The 15442-nt window shown below is 46.0% G+C and overlaps 1 protein-coding gene across 5 annotated transcripts in view; it reads right to left on the reverse strand.

Moving 5' to 3' along the window:
- The window catches only part of Mapk9 (mitogen-activated protein kinase 9), a 42255-nt gene extending 30181 nt beyond the window's left edge, over nucleotides 1-12074 (reverse strand). For 2 of the 5 annotated variants that reach the window (XM_075992798.1, XM_075992795.1), the window contains exons 1-2: nucleotides 11882-12022; nucleotides 2369-2536 (exon numbers count right to left, since the gene is read on the reverse strand). In XM_075992798.1, the coding sequence (XP_075848913.1) occupies nucleotides 2369-2490 (122 nt within the window). In that variant the 5' untranslated portion in view covers nucleotides 2491-2536; nucleotides 11882-12022. Of the gene's footprint in view, nucleotides 1-1742; nucleotides 1898-2368; nucleotides 2537-11881 lie in introns of those variants that run through there. The other 3 variants (XM_075992794.1, XM_075992797.1, XM_075992796.1) reach the window with 3 other exon arrangements.
- Between the last annotated feature and the right edge of the window lie 3368 nt (nucleotides 12075-15442).

The raw sequence follows: 15442 nt of genomic DNA on the forward strand, positions 1-15442 counted from the left end.
GTAGAATAATAACAAAAAGAACTGTCAGTTAGTTACAAAATCAAAGTGTATGTACATATGCACATATGTATACATGGGTGTGTGTATAGATATATGTATACATGTATGTGTGTATGCGTAAGTATGTGTGCATAGGTGTATCTGTGTATGTACAAATACATATACATGTATGTGTACACATATTGTGCACATATGCATATATGTGCATATGTATGTATATATGTACATATGTATTGTGAATGCATATAATAGATGATTTTGGTGCTGGCAAGAAACCCAGGTACTTCCATATACTAGACAAGCAGTCTACCACTGAACTTCTTCTCTAACCCTAAACAGTTCTTGAATGTAATCGTCTCAATCATTCTATGGCGATAAATATAATTTATTAAGAATTTCTTAAAGAGGTATTTAATGAATATTGATATGTTCATTATTATGAAGATTTTAAATAGAGATTAAGTCACAATCCTGGCCATACAAAAAGTATCAGAGATTCAAGTTATCAAGCTTTAGCTAAATGTAATAAGATCCCAAGAGACCAGCAGGTGGTTTAGACCTAGGTCTATCCTAAAACCCATGGGACAGAGAAAGGGCAATGAGCTGGTCCTCAACTGCACCACACACACAGTCATGGCAGAACCCGTGTGACTATATAATATATACTATTCACTTCACTTTTTTACTTTTTTTTTTTTTTTTTTTTGGTTTTCTCGAGACAGGGTTTCTCTGTGGCTTTGGAGCCTGTCCTGGAACTAGCTCTGTAGACCAGGCTAGTCTCGAACTCACTGAGATTCGCCTGCCTCTGCCTCCCGAGTGCTGGGATTAAAGGTGTGCGCCACCACCGCCCAGCTATTCACTTCACTTTTAACCTCCAAAACCAAGTCAATAATAGGCCAAGTGAATAAATGAAGCCCATATTTAATATGTATGCTCTGTCCACCCTATAAAGCAAACTCCCCCAAGATAATTCATGTTCCCCCTTTTTCCATCCTCTTCTCAAATTACTGTCTATTTACAAATCAAGTAAACACTCATAACTTCCTATCACCATGTCCCCTTACCTGAGTCATCCACTGACTTTAAAACCTTTCTTGTCACAAGGGGTTTAAGTCTGGTTTGACAGTCTCCAGAGTAAATTCAAAATCTCAGCGCTCCAAAATTGAAGAAGCCTTTTGAGCATGGCCCTGGTGCTCAGAGTGCTGGGTTTTGGAGCATTTCAGATTTCAGATTACGGGATTAGAGATGCCCACCAGTAAATACAAATATTGAAAAATGTTACAAAAATTTAAATCCAGAAATACTTCTGCTTCTGAGCAGCTCAGATAAAGGACGTTCAGTCTGCACTAACGCTCGCTATCACTTGGAAGTTAAGGCCCCGCTGTGTGCGCACAGCTGGCACTCCTTCCATGGAGCACCATCTCTGAGGAAAACAGCCAGCTTCCCTGATCAGAGTCTCTGCAGTACAGCATCAGCGGAAGCCCACTGATGATGTTACACTCAGTGTCTTCACAGGAAAACCCAAGCCCTCCTCCCAGAATGCTTAGGAGAGGTCTTTCATTTTCAATCCTCTTTGCCTACCAGCTGATAACATTAAATGTTTTATCTTATCACAATTTCTTTTAAAGACAAAAATAGTTTTGTTAATCAGTGGGGGTAAAAAAAAGCTTTGTCCAGAAAACTATGGTCTAAAGTTTGAGGTGCTGATAACGGTAGTCTAGAAAACACGTGAGAAACGTTACCTTTGTCTGGCCAGTGACGTCGCAGCAGCTGACTGTCTTACCATGCAAGAGCCTAAGGTTCAGGGTCAGACTAATGGTTCTGATGTCCTGGGCTGACACACAGTTGAAGAGAGACACCAAAGAAGAGACGGCCAGCCCAACCCCTCACACAGCAGCCCTTCCTGGTTAATCCATCGTGTGATAATGATACTGCCTGGCCTCATCCTGCCAATGAATGGCAAGGCACTGCAATGATGGCGCCTGGAAATGAATAGGAGTGATTGGGAATAAAAGGAGGAGGGGGGAGAAGGTGGCCATGATGAAGAAATGAATAAAACGCCAAATTTCTGTTATAATTCACTGTTATACCAATTATTCTGATATCATAATGACAGGGCAAATGAAAAGAAAAAAAGAAAAAGAAACCAATAAATAAATAAATAAATAAAACCAACAACAAAGCAAAAGAAAAATCGAGTCTGTATCCTACAAATATAACTACATATTAACTACTGCAAGGATTGATTTAGTTTAGCTCAAAATCTAATATGCAACGGGGATATGTTTTAATCAGTGCTTCTAAACTCTGATTTAGTTTTACTTTTCACTAAAGATTTAGTCTATGCTATTAGAACACCTAGACTTACCAAACAATTCCTTGAGCTCCAGAGCCGATGGGTTTCAATTGCTGGTAACGTTTTAGGACAGTGAAAGTTGAGTCTGCCACTTGCACGCTGTAAAACTGACCATCACTTTTACTGTCACTCATGATGTAGTGTCATGCAGTTTCCAAAGGGCTGGTACCTTCGTCAGAGCTGAAGAAGAGGAAAACAGAATGACTGGGAGTTAAGCAAGAGACACATACCAAAATAAATAAATACATAAAAACAAAACATTTTACTTATTTGATGGTGTAAGACCATCAAAAGAAAGAATTAAAACAAAATTTTTCTAAAATTTATTTATGTATCTTGGTGCTTTGTCTGCATGCATGTATGTGCATGGACAGCTGTAAGTAGGTACATGGGTGCTAGGAATGGAACCCGGGTCCTTTGGGAGAGCAGCCAGTGCTCCTAACTGTTGAGCCACTGTAGGCTCATATTTCTATATGGTGTAGCAGCCAGGCACTAAAGACACAGGCCCAATCTGAGGTGGTCATATAGCCCTGCAGACAGGCTGTCTCTGCCTAACAAAGGGTCAGGATGTTGTTGCTCCTTTCTTTGTAATTTGGAGGATGCCTTATAGAGATGCTGATTCAAGACTACGTGATAGCTAGCATACACAGCAGACAGGTAGATGCGGACATGACAAAACGCCATTCACCTGGTTCCCTAGGAGACAGGTCTGGTGTATTTTCCCGCTCAATTTATGTGTTGGTATAAAAGCTGTTTAGAGAATAAACGCAGGGAGATCTTCAGGAGGAAGAGGCCTGAAATGCCCTTCCGTGATGACCGTGTAAGCTGTGTCTGATTATTCTTTGTGGCTCCGTACCAGTCCAGTTAGGGAAAATAGTTATCTATGTTGGGGCCCACGGGATCTAACAAGCCACCTCTCTATCCCTGAAAAGGAATTCTGAGATGCAGAAAGGCCACATTTTCAAAGGACTGTATTATAATAAACTATCTTGGGGCTGGGGATGGGGCTCAGTAGTCAAGTGCTAGCATGTACAAGGCAGTGAGTTCACCTGAAAAACACGTGGCAGTGGGGATGGTGAAAGACCCACCTCTGGAGAAAAGAACGTACATATTATTCCCAGCCATGGTATAACCACTATGTCACGAACGTGTCTCATCCACTTCCTTATTGTGGGACCAGCTTTAATCTAGAAGTCTCGGCTACAGACAGGAACATTATTTCAGAATGATTGATTCTAGAATTGCTGCAGACAGCAAGTACTGGTCATCTAAGTGTATCACAAAGTGAGAGTTATATGCCAAAGCAACAGGCTGTTATGAGGATTAGAGACACTGGTGTGAGGTGTGCACCCCACAGATGGGCCTGTTTCATGAAGGTGGTGCCAGAGGTGGCCTTCATTCCTGCACCCCAAACTCAGCTATAGCTCACAGTAAAATAATTATCTACACTCTAAGTATATTCACAAGTATGGCTATAAAACAGTGGTTTCAGAAAGTAGTTTTCTTCTGGTTTGGGCAGCAAGCTGATTCCCAGTTTGGCTTGAGTGTAAAATGTTCTCCATAGCCTCATGTTTGAACATTTGGTCCTCAGAAAAGGGTGCTGTTTGGGGAAGATAAAGTGGGTTGCTGGAGGGCAGCATGGAGGGTAATGGTCTCACTGCTTCCAGAACAAACTGCTCCCTGATTTGTGGAGTCTGAGTAATCCCAGCAGCAGGTTCCCACCACTGTGTACTCCATCAGGGTGGGCTGTGTCTTGTAAGCCATGAGCCACGAGACCTCCTTTCTCCCCTAAGCTGCTGTCATGCATTCTATGACAGTGACTACAAAGAGAAGATGTGACTGACGTGCTCACCCTGTGAGAGACTGGATGGTATTAACTGAAAAATTAGTGAGTTATTATTCTGGTCTTTTAATTTAAGATGCCAGAAACAAAGTCATAGAGGCAAACATTTCATAAGCCAATTTTTTTCTACAGCATCATTATTTCTACAGCTCTGCCAAGCCCCTACCTTTATGTTCCACCATTTGATATTTAATATCCACCAGGTGAGTTTTCTGCAATGAGAATTTTCTCCTCAACACAATGATGCCTAGAATTTCCCTTGAACTTGAAAATAAGCTAGTAAAGGTGTAAACAAAGGCTTGAGGTCAAACAAGCAATGGAAGTTACATGCTGGAAACAGTTGAACTGCCCACCAACCAGATTACTGAGTGACCTTGTGGTGCAAAGTCATCCCTATTTCTGGACCACCTGCCCATGCTGTCTGTGACTGGCACAAATCCCAATCTTCTCTGGCAGCTCTCTTCTTCAGCTGCCCACATCCACAGCTGGACTAGTACAATACAAGAACAGTTTCCTTGAACTTGGGGACTAGAACTAATCAGACTAGGCTCAGTAATTATTAATATAATTTCACCCCAAGATTTAAAATCATTCTAAAATTAAGATAAACACTCTTGTTAGGTAAGGGGAGGAATCATCTAAGAACGAACCTTTCAAAACCACTCCCCCCATTACACTTGGGCTGCATGAGAACAAAACAAAGACCCCCCCCACTTCACCCCTGCGACACACACAAGACAACTTGAGAAAACATAATAAGTTAGCTACGAATGGATCTATTTAGTGGGAATGATATTTTAAATAAAAGGTCCATAAACTGGGGCTCAGGAAAACCATTTTGCAAGCGGGCAAGTACAAGTATTCCTCAAGCAACCACATCAGCCACACATCCAAACCTGGATGCACTGCCTCTGCCATGCCACCAGCATGGGTCCAACACAGTGCTCCATCTACGCCACTCCCACAGTCTTGGCAGCATGCTGAGCTGGGGCTATAAAGGTTTTTATAGGTGTCTTTTCCCCAGGCCATGAGCTTCTCACAAGTAGGGAGACACGAGTTAGGCAGGTAACTCACTGGTAGAGTGCTTGCCTGGCATAAGGCCCTGGGTTCATTCCAGAGTGGGGTAGGAGAAGAACACAAGAGCAAGGAGTGAGCAGAACAGTACAGACTGTCATGAAGGAAGGCATCACAAAGGCAAGACCTGTCCTCAAGTTTGTTCACACTGTGGACAAAGACACTTACAAATACTGATGAGAAAGAACTCTAAGGTAGCAAATCACACAAGTATAGCTAATGATGTGCATGCATGTAAATCCTAACCCAGCAACTACAAGTCTAGAAATGTACGGGGTGAGTATGCATTCAATACTCAAAGATATCTGTACAAGAACAGAGCATAGCTAACCAGTAAGACTATAAACAATTCAAAACATAAAGTACAATGAAGTCATTAAACAGAATCTAGGGACTATGTGTACTGGCTTGAAAAGATATCTAAGATACACAAAGGAAATAAAGCAAGTTGAATTAGAGTTCACATAACGTCAATCTGTGTGCACTGAGTATAAACACACAACACATATACACACATGAATACATAACGCACATGTATACACATACATACACACACACTTCATAGACTTTAAACCAGCAAGAACAGAGAAATAAATGGGACATTAGGAATGTTCCCATTAGAACTTCCTGTTCTGTTTTAAGCACATGTTTATATAAAAAACTAATAAACATTTAAAAATGAAAATGAAAAGCTACAAAATGCACCTTCAGGAAGGGTGAGTCTCAGACAAATGGATGACACTGGGGTGGGGAAAACAGCTTAGGCTCTGAGGGACACATTCACAAATTCTCCCCAGCAACTGTGAGAGGTGCACCGCCACCCTGACAGCAAGGGAGGAAGCTGAGGTTTCCAGACAGTAAGGAGCTGCTCAATTCCCAGTGTGGCCCAGAACTGAACTGAGGTGTGTCTGACCACAGCACCCTCCTTCCTCCTCGCACACCAATCGTACGTCTCTAACTAATGTAGGACATAAAGCCACGTGTCCAAGGGTTGGTCAGTACCAAGAAGAGCAAAACAGGCTTCCCTCACCAACACACTTCTTCTCTGAAGAAGACTGAGTGATTCATACTCAATTAACCCTCTAATTACATCGAAGCTTCAGGATGCCCAAGACTAAGGACCCGTTGCTATGGCTAAAAGCAGATTTTTAAGTCACACTGTTTTAAAACATGCTCTTTACATTTTTCTCATAAAGCTTCACTGGCTTATGACAATTCTCATGGGGAAAAAAAACCTAGCTTATGGCAATTTAAGCTGCCCCCATGCTGGGGACTGAGCTGGAGGACTGAGTGGTAGAGCACTAGGCAAGCGCCCTACCACTGAGTGACATCCCCACAGCCAATTTCAAGACCTGATGCTGCACTGTAGTTAGACAGACATACGACCATTTGATATTCAAGAACCAGGGCCTCCCTCTGGATTTCTGTTTTGCATTACAGTAGATCCTCAATACAGGACGTGGTGTTCACTGCACCACCTAAGGACTCTGGCAGCTTCCTGCCTGCCAGCCTGTTTTCAGGTACCAGGCCCCTTAGCTGAGAGCTATCTGCCCACATAAGAACTGACCACAGATACTCAGAGCAACTTTGACACAGATCAAAACTAGAAAGAGTGGAAATATGCATGGCTGCATATCTGGACCAGGGAATACTAGCCAGCACTGAAAGGAGCACTGATCGGGTTGATCTCAAGTGTATTACACATATTCGTGGATTCTGAACTTCTGAAATTCAACCAACCATAGGTAGAAATATTTGGTAAGATCAACTTGACTAAGGTACAGTTAGGTAGAACAAGAAAATCTCTGTGCTTGGATAGTAGTATAACTAACTACAAATCACATTAATATATGCATACTTTACATAGCTAAAAGATACTGGAAAGTTTTTATGACACAAAATGACAGATGCTCAATGATCTAGATGTGATTTGACCTAATTTAAACACTACATGTATCAAAAAAAATCACACAGCACACCATTAACAGGTATAATTTCATATTTTCATGTATCAATTAAAATCATCACAAATTAAAAGTGACATTTGGGGGAAATTGTAACTGTACTGAATGTGTGGAGCACATTTTTCTTGTCATTTCCTCAAGCCATGTAATATAACCTCAGAGCATTTGCTCTATGAGTCCTGTAGAGATGTGGAAGACACATGGGAGAAGGTGCACGAATACCACACCGTTTTATAAACCTGAACATCCATGGACTGTGGCATCCATCTGGGAATTCTGGTCTGTTTGTTTGTTTTGGTTTGGTTTGGTTGGTTGGGTTTTTTGTTTGTTTGTTTGTTTGTTTGTTTGTTTTTGAAGACAGGGTTTCACTGTGAAATAGTCCTGGCTGTCCTGGAATGCACTCTGTAGACCAGGTTGGCCTCAAACAGAGTCCGCCTGCCTCTATCCTCCTGGGATAAAGGTGTGCTGGAAATTCTGGATCCAATCCCCCTAAGGATGCTGGGAGACAGCTGTATTTACTAAAGTAAGTACCCTCGGAAGGTCACCTCATAAGCCTATAGGGATTCCTCAAATGACAAAACTGTAGACATATGGAACAGATCTCAGTGGCCAAAGGTGGGAGCTGGTGAGTTAGGCAGGCTAAAAGGGGCTACAGGAGACCTTGGAGATGTTAAGAAGGTTCCATATCCTGTACTGGTTCAGGAATCTGCACATGATACAATGACACTAAACTGTCACACACACACACACACAGTAGCAATGCCAGCTTCCTGTTATGTTACTATACTGGAGTTACGTAAAGATACAATCAATAGTGAAAACTGGGTGGAATTTTCAACCTTCTTGTAGATCTATAATTGTTTCACAGTAAAGGATTAAAAAAGAGATTTGTTGGAATATACAGTAATCCCAACCTTCTCCTGTTTGAATTCTTTTGACAGTGACTTTGAGAGCTTGATTGAAGTCCTTAGCATAAGGGCAGACTGCAAGCCCTCTGGCTGTTCTGGGACACCAGACAGGTGACAACTGCACACCTGCAGGCCTCCGCTCAGCAGCTCCATCTGTCTGAGCTGACCTCTCTGTCCCTTCTGCTCCTCTGGCCAGCATTTGTCCTCCTTCAAAACCTAGTTCAAGCACCTGCTTCTCATGCACATTTTCCTACTCGGCCTTTCCCTTTAAACAGCACTGAGCGCTCCTTTCATTTAGTGTGGGAAGCCCACCAGTGACAGAGGCTGTACCTGACTATTTCTGAAGCCTGGTCGATTATACAGTCCAAGCAATGTCAATTAAAAGCGAAGCTAAGTAAAAGGATAAACGTGGGAGGCAGTGTGGAACAGGTGAAGGTCAGGTTTCCAGTCAGGCGTGTGGTGGACCAGTCACTCACCCAGTGCTACGCAACTGCCCTCCTCTATAAAACAGAGATGAGCACAGAACCTCAGGACACCTCTAGGTGAGAGGTCAGCTGACCTGAGAAGGCACTCTCACTTGAGTCCACCCTCAATCTGAGTGAGTGTCATCTAGATTCAACTACCACCTCTCAGGAAACTGAAACACTGTTATACCACAGAGATGGTATCAGTCAACTCCAACCATGGAGGTACTCCAAACCACCAGCTGCTTCCACCAGTAAACTACAAGGAAAACAAAAGAGAAGCAGGGAGAAAGCAACAAATTAAAGAAACATCGCTGAGTGTGGTGGCTTCTGCCTGTAATTCTAGCACATGGGAAGCTGAGATAGGAGGATTGCCATGGATTTGAGGTCACCCTGGGCTACCATATGAGATTATGTCTGAAAGAAGAAATAATAATAATGATGATAATAAACACCAAAAACCAAAAGTCAACAGAGGAAGAGAATCAAAAAGACATCAATCAGTAACCACAACACAACCTTGGCTCTCCTTCCAAATGATTACAGAAACTATAAAATATATGAGACAGCTTGGATATTGAATTCCACACCTTGAATGAATATTTATTCAACATCCTGAGTAAAATACATGAGACAATTTGCATTCTGACCAGTCACTTGATGCTATGAAAAAATTACTGCTTTTTAAAGCATGAGGGAGCCCCTATCTTTTATAGCAGTGGTATTTAGAGTCCTGCTTTAGAACCTGCTCCGCATACTCTGAGAAGGGTTTATGCACTCTGAGATGCAGGGTAAAACAAGACGGCCAGAGTCCCAACCTGCAGACGCTGAAACTAAGCTGTCTATTTCTGAACATATTTGAAAGTCCCCACCATAAACAATTAAAATAACAGACTGCTGTTGAAATCAGTTCACACCGAGGTCAAGTACAAATCACAAATCATTAAGAAATTTTTAAAAATAAAATTGCTACCTTCCTAGTCAGGTGTGAAAGCTAACTTCATAATTAGACAAAAATAGCAGTCCTGCTGACAAATCAAGGGTTTTCTTTAAAAATCAGATTTTTATTTCATTTTATATATAATATTTTTTAAAAAACTGGTTCACTCATAAATAATCGCTTTTTGGCATTTTTTCTTGCAGAAAGTTAAGTTTTTTGTTTTTTTTTTCCATTTGAAACTTACATATTCAAGTAAACCCTTGACAGTTTATTTAAGGGATGGAGCAAAGCCATTCTCATCTGTTAACAAGTTATTATAAAGCCTTGGCAACTTGCAAATTAAAACCTCAGGAAAACCAAAGCTCTCTGGAGATTATGCCCCAAAAAAGACACTTATTTTTAACCAGGCAGGACTCTTTATGGAAGGGAGGGGGAAACATTTATAGATTGGCTATTGTTCTTTCAGAACGAACTGAAAGCCAAACATAAATAGAGCCGAGAACTGTAGATCTGGGGTGATCTGGGTTCAGGTTCTCCCCAGCTGCTTGTGGGGAAGCAGCCTGCTGAAGCACGGTGAGACTGTTTCTCCCTCTGTGAAGTGCCAGCCACCCTCAAGTGAGTACCTGGCTGGCATCTGGGAGAACAGGGCCTAGCCCTTCTGGCCTCGGGCTACTGTTCCTGCTCCTCACCGCTGCTCCCTCCCACACAGCCTGCTCGGGAGGTTAGCAGTGCTGCATGAGGTCCGCAGTTAGCTATTGCCAACACTGGAAAATCAGAGTCCAGATACAAACTTGGAAACCTAGCTTTTACAAAAATTGCTGAAAGAAGTTCCGGGCCTCTGGGGGTCTCGACCACTCCAAACCTCACACTTACTCTGGAGGGCTGATTCCACATGGGGCAAAGTTCCTTGCTGAGCTTGCTCTTTCATTTTCTATGTCTGCCCCTGCTCAAGGCTCACCAGCACCCCACCCCATGTCCTCCATTTCTAGGGCACAGACCCTTCCCTACAGCAGATGTCATATCCTGGCCTAGAACTGTGTGCGTGCCAGCCTGCTCTCTGGGGCTCCTGGGCTCTCTGGGGGAAGGTACCCTGTTGCTATCTCTTTTGTGTCCCTAGAGCCCAGTAGAAAGCATGACCTAGATAGTGCAGAATTCAGTAGATAACTCCTGAATGTGTGGGAGGAGGCTCGAGCAAAACTCTTAGCAAATATAAAAATGTTATCATGAATTGTCCTGACAGCTATTAGAAAGAGATCAAAAAGCATCAAAATATTTCACAAAATGAGAATAGGAGTCTGTTTGTTAACAAGCTTCACAAGTTAAAAAGCCATCAACATAAACGGACAAAGCAGACCCAACAGGCAGGCAGGGACGGTCTTACTGCTCGTTCCCTGAGCCGACACTACCGAAGAGAGTGAACGCACCAGCCAACTACCAACTACCGTATTCAAAGTGCTACAGATAACGAACAAGTCAATAAATCAGAGAGCGTCAGACTAGAGTAGGTGCTAAAAGGAAAATCAAAGAAACTGATGAACTAGCGTGACTAAGCCAGGGAAAAGGATGGTCGGGCCTCATCAAAAACAAGACGCTGAGGCCCAGGAGGGAGCGATCCGTGAGCGACAGCAGGGTAACAAGAGTCTTACGGACAACTCCTAACGTGGAAAACTGGAAGTGCAAAGGTCCTGAGGTAAATAAAGGATGCTGGCATGTCCAAGGCAATTGAGGAGAGTAGGAGCTCTGCTTCTGTTCAGAGGGGAGGGGAGGGAGTGGCAAAGGAGGTGGGCAGGGCCCTCTCTGGCTTTGCTGGGCACTGAAGATGAATGACAAGGCACTGGGGGGGGGGGTAGGAAGAGCGGATGAGGGACAGTTCCTACGACACTCATGCTAGCAAGGGAGCACTCACCCACCCAGATGCCCACAAATGTGCGCCCTGGGTCTCTGCCCCAGCGCTTTGAGACGGTCACACCACCCCGACCAAACCCCGAGACAGTCTATCATTTCTCCAAAGGGAAAACAGAGGGCTGGTGAGGGTGGAGAGTCACCGCCAAGGTCGCGGGGGCCAGAGCTTGGGCTCCTGGACGTGCCGCGAGGTGCAGCGGCGTTCCTCACAGCTGGAGGGAAGGCGCCCTCAGATCCTTGCGGGCAGGTCTACTGGGGCCCGGCCAGACAGCGGGTCCGCGGCCCGGGGCAACAGACACCAGGCAGGAGTGGGCGACTGCGGCACCGTGGATAACCGAGAGGTACTGAGCAACCCACGCCCCGCGCCCCGCAACCCAGGCCCTGCGCGGCCCGAGCAGCCCCGCCAGGCCTAGCCGCCCGCCGGGCTCACCTCGGCTCCGCGCCGCCGCGCCGGAGGCAGAGGGAGGGCACGCAGGCGGAGATGCGTTCTGGCGGTTCCCGGCTTCGCGGCCCGGACCCGGCCGCCCCGCCCCGCTCTGCTCCGCCCCGTCGCCGCCGCAGTGGGTGTGAGGGGCGCGGGGCGCTACGACCCTTCCGGTCCGGTTCCCTTCAGCTCCGCTGCCACCGCCGCCGCCGCCGCCGCTACCGCGGCGCTCAGCCTGACGGATCCTCAGACCAACCAATGAGAGCTCGGAGAGTCTGGCAGGCGGGGCCAATCGCGACAGGGGGTGGGTCGAAGCTGTGCAGTACGGGCGTGGCTGTAGGGTTGATGTGGGCGGGGCCAGTGGCGGGCGATGGGGACTCGAGTGCCGAATGGCGCCCTCTAGGCTGCTCCCGGGCCTGGCTGGCTGCTTGCTGCAAGCGCCTTCGCCAATGTGCGTAGTAGGCTAGAGATCCTGGCCAAGCTAAGACCCTCTCCTGAGCCAGCCCTCCAGAGACAGGGGACCGCATGCGCCAGAAAGAGTGGACCATGGAGATCGGGAGCCGGGAAGGGGCGAGGCGTGGCTTTGCCACAGTTAAAGAGCAGTAGTCAGGCCTCGGTGGCAGCAGGTGCTAGTGGCGAGGTGGCCTGGAAAAAGACGTGAACTGGCTGGGTTACACAGCACCCCGGGGCAGGATCAAGGCCTCGGCGTCCAGGAACCTCCCTGAGGAAGGAGAAGCGGCGCAGGTCCTTAGGGTCTGTTGCTCGCTAAGGCTGGTGTGATGCACATGCCACACTGAATGGGCTCATAACAGGGGTGCGGCCACATGTCCAGAGAGTGGGGGTTGGGAAGACGATGACCTAATGAATCAGTGATGGGGTATGGCCTGGAAAGGAACTCTTGTGAGGGTCAAACTTTTGCTTCGATGATGGGGGCCAGGAAGACATTCAACGCTGAAGGGCTTCTAAACAGGGGTCTTTGACACTGGGGCTTTTGTCACCTCTCCAGTAGCCCTCGGGCTCTCAGATAGGTTCCAGAAGGTCTGAGGTTGTATGTTTAGCGAGCACAGAGTTTGGGATGCTGACCACTATGAGTTTTGATAGAAAGGCTGCTAGTGAGACAGGGAGGTTGGACCCTTTGGGGAAAAGCTCGGAGCGCTATAAACAGGATAGGCTGAGAGCTGGACTTTGAGGGATTGGAAAAAACCGTGACTATGGTGGTAAAGCTGTAGTCACAGGATGCTAAGGAGTCACCAGGGAACAGTAGCCTTCTTATAGAAGGCCAAGATACTAGAAGCCCCCAAGGATCTCGGCAGAATTTGAAGAGAGCTGCAATCCTGTTACTTGGGTTTCAAGTACTGAGCCAGGGTGGTGGAGGCAATGCTTGGCCTCTGAGGAGCAGTGATGGAGAAAGGGATCCAGTCAATCATGGTGTCCCTATCTTTTACTGTTTCTCTATTGCTGTGACAAAGCACAGTGACTAAAAAGCACCTTGGGGAGGAAAGGGTTTAATTCTTCTTACAGCCCTCAGATGTCACTCCCCTGAAGGAAGGAAGGGACTCAGGGCAGGAACCTGCAGGCAGGAACTGAAGCAGAGGCCCTGGCTGAACACCACTTCCTGGCTTGCTCAGGCTCCTGCCTTATACAGCCCCAATGACCTGATTAGGGATGTCTGGGGCCATCCTAATCCAGTTGTCTATAAACCGATCTTAGAGTCATTTTCTCACTGAAGAGTCTCTCCCCCCGGATATGACTAGGTCATGTGGACAGAACCCAACCAGCACAGTCCTCTTTTGACCACCCCCACCTCGGTCACCAGAGGGAGTGTGCTTTATGTCGGTTCATTTTGTGGGCTTCTCTCCACCCCTATCCTCGCCTCAGCTTTACCTGTCACCTGCTTTGGGACTACCAAAGAAAACAGAGCCAATGATTGGCATTATTAAAAACCGGGACAGCCTGGCTGGCATAGTTGCCATTTCACTGGAGAACACTAACCAATGCTTCCCCTTTGCTATGGACCACCACTTCCCAGACATCCAAGACTTGTTTTTACAGCACCCACCCAATGCCAAGCAAGTAATCAAAAATCATTGGGCATAAGTTCTTCCACTAAGTTCTCCTTATTTGTAGGTGGAGACCGTTCGTTCTACAGACACCACTCTTTGCTCTGACTTATGGAATATGGTGGACACACAGAGGCAGAGCTGAGGAGACCTGACAGGGTGGGGTGGAATGATGCTGGTCCATGCTTTGAATGAGTACAAAGAATCCTGGTCAAGGCCTACAAGTGAAAAGATCCTGCTAAAAGTGTGATGTGACCTCCATATATGGACGCTGACACCTGATTACCCTGGCCAGGCAGGGAGACACAGTGGAGTGAGGACTCTTGGCAAAGGAAGCCAGCCCTTACTGAGTACTGGGCCTGGGGCTTAGAAACATATTCGAACCAAATGCTCAGAAAGGAGAGAGGCATGTGTGCTGTGTCCAGGGAGCCACAGCCTCCTGAACTAGCAGGAGAGGGAGGTGAGGGGATTGGAGTAACATGATTCTGGGCATGGGCTGGCTTTCCTGACCAGCAGCATGTGGGCTGCATTCAGCTCACTGCTATGCCTTGCCAAGCCAAAGGGGTTTGGATGGTGGTTGTCTTTTGTTTGTGTGTTTGTTTTTGCTTTTGTTTTTACATAACTGTCATCTAAAAAATTGAGGGTATCTCCAAAACAAAACCAAAAAGGGTAAAACTCTTTTGTTGGGTTCTCTTCATAAAGGGTAGTGGCCATGAGGAACTGGGTGGAAGCTACCCCTCAGGTGAGGCCCCAGCTTTTCTCCACCCTGTTCTTCCTATGACCTGCCCCCCCTTTGCCACAGCTTCACACTTACCTGGTAGCCTTGGCATCATGATAAGGTGGGAACCAGGTATGGAGGTAAAGAGTTGTCATTGAGAGTGTTAAGTAAGGGGGTTAAGGAGTATGATTCAATATGTATTTTAGAAAGATCACTAGAACTTGTAAGATTTGAAGAACGGTGGGCTTAAGGCCACAAGACTAATTGAGGCCTAGGGCAAAGGCCATTTTGAGAAACTGAAGCCTGGGCTGGGGCCATGGTTGCAGTTACCAAGAGGAAGGAATTGCCTTTAAAACTGCTTCAAGACTTCAGGGAACTAGAAATCAATCTGCAGTGAGCTATGACTACACAGCCACTGGGACTAGTGCACTGAAGTTTAATATCAGTGTTGGTGGTGACATGAAGCAGTTGGAGCTCTCATGCCCTGCTGGCAGGAAGGCAGAATAATATATTTTGCAGAATAGTACAGCAGTTTTGGATAAAGCTAAAAATACACTGGGCATGCCATTCAGAGATTCCATTCCGCCCTTCATTGACTTCTTTTCTCCCTTCTGCCCTGACTCTCGGCTCTACAGAATCCTGATGCTGGGGCAGACAGACACCTCCCACTTCCCTGTCCCACTCCGAAGAGCACAGAAGGCCTGAGTCCTCGGCTGGGGTTCTGGATAACAAGGATTTGTCCAGAGGCCTGCTTCCAGGCAACCCCTGGACTGACAGATTTCCTGGGTC

This window comes from Microtus pennsylvanicus, chromosome 11 (genome assembly GCF_037038515.1).
Source record: "Microtus pennsylvanicus isolate mMicPen1 chromosome 11, mMicPen1.hap1, whole genome shotgun sequence".
NCBI lineage: Eukaryota > Metazoa > Chordata > Mammalia > Rodentia > Cricetidae > Microtus > Microtus pennsylvanicus.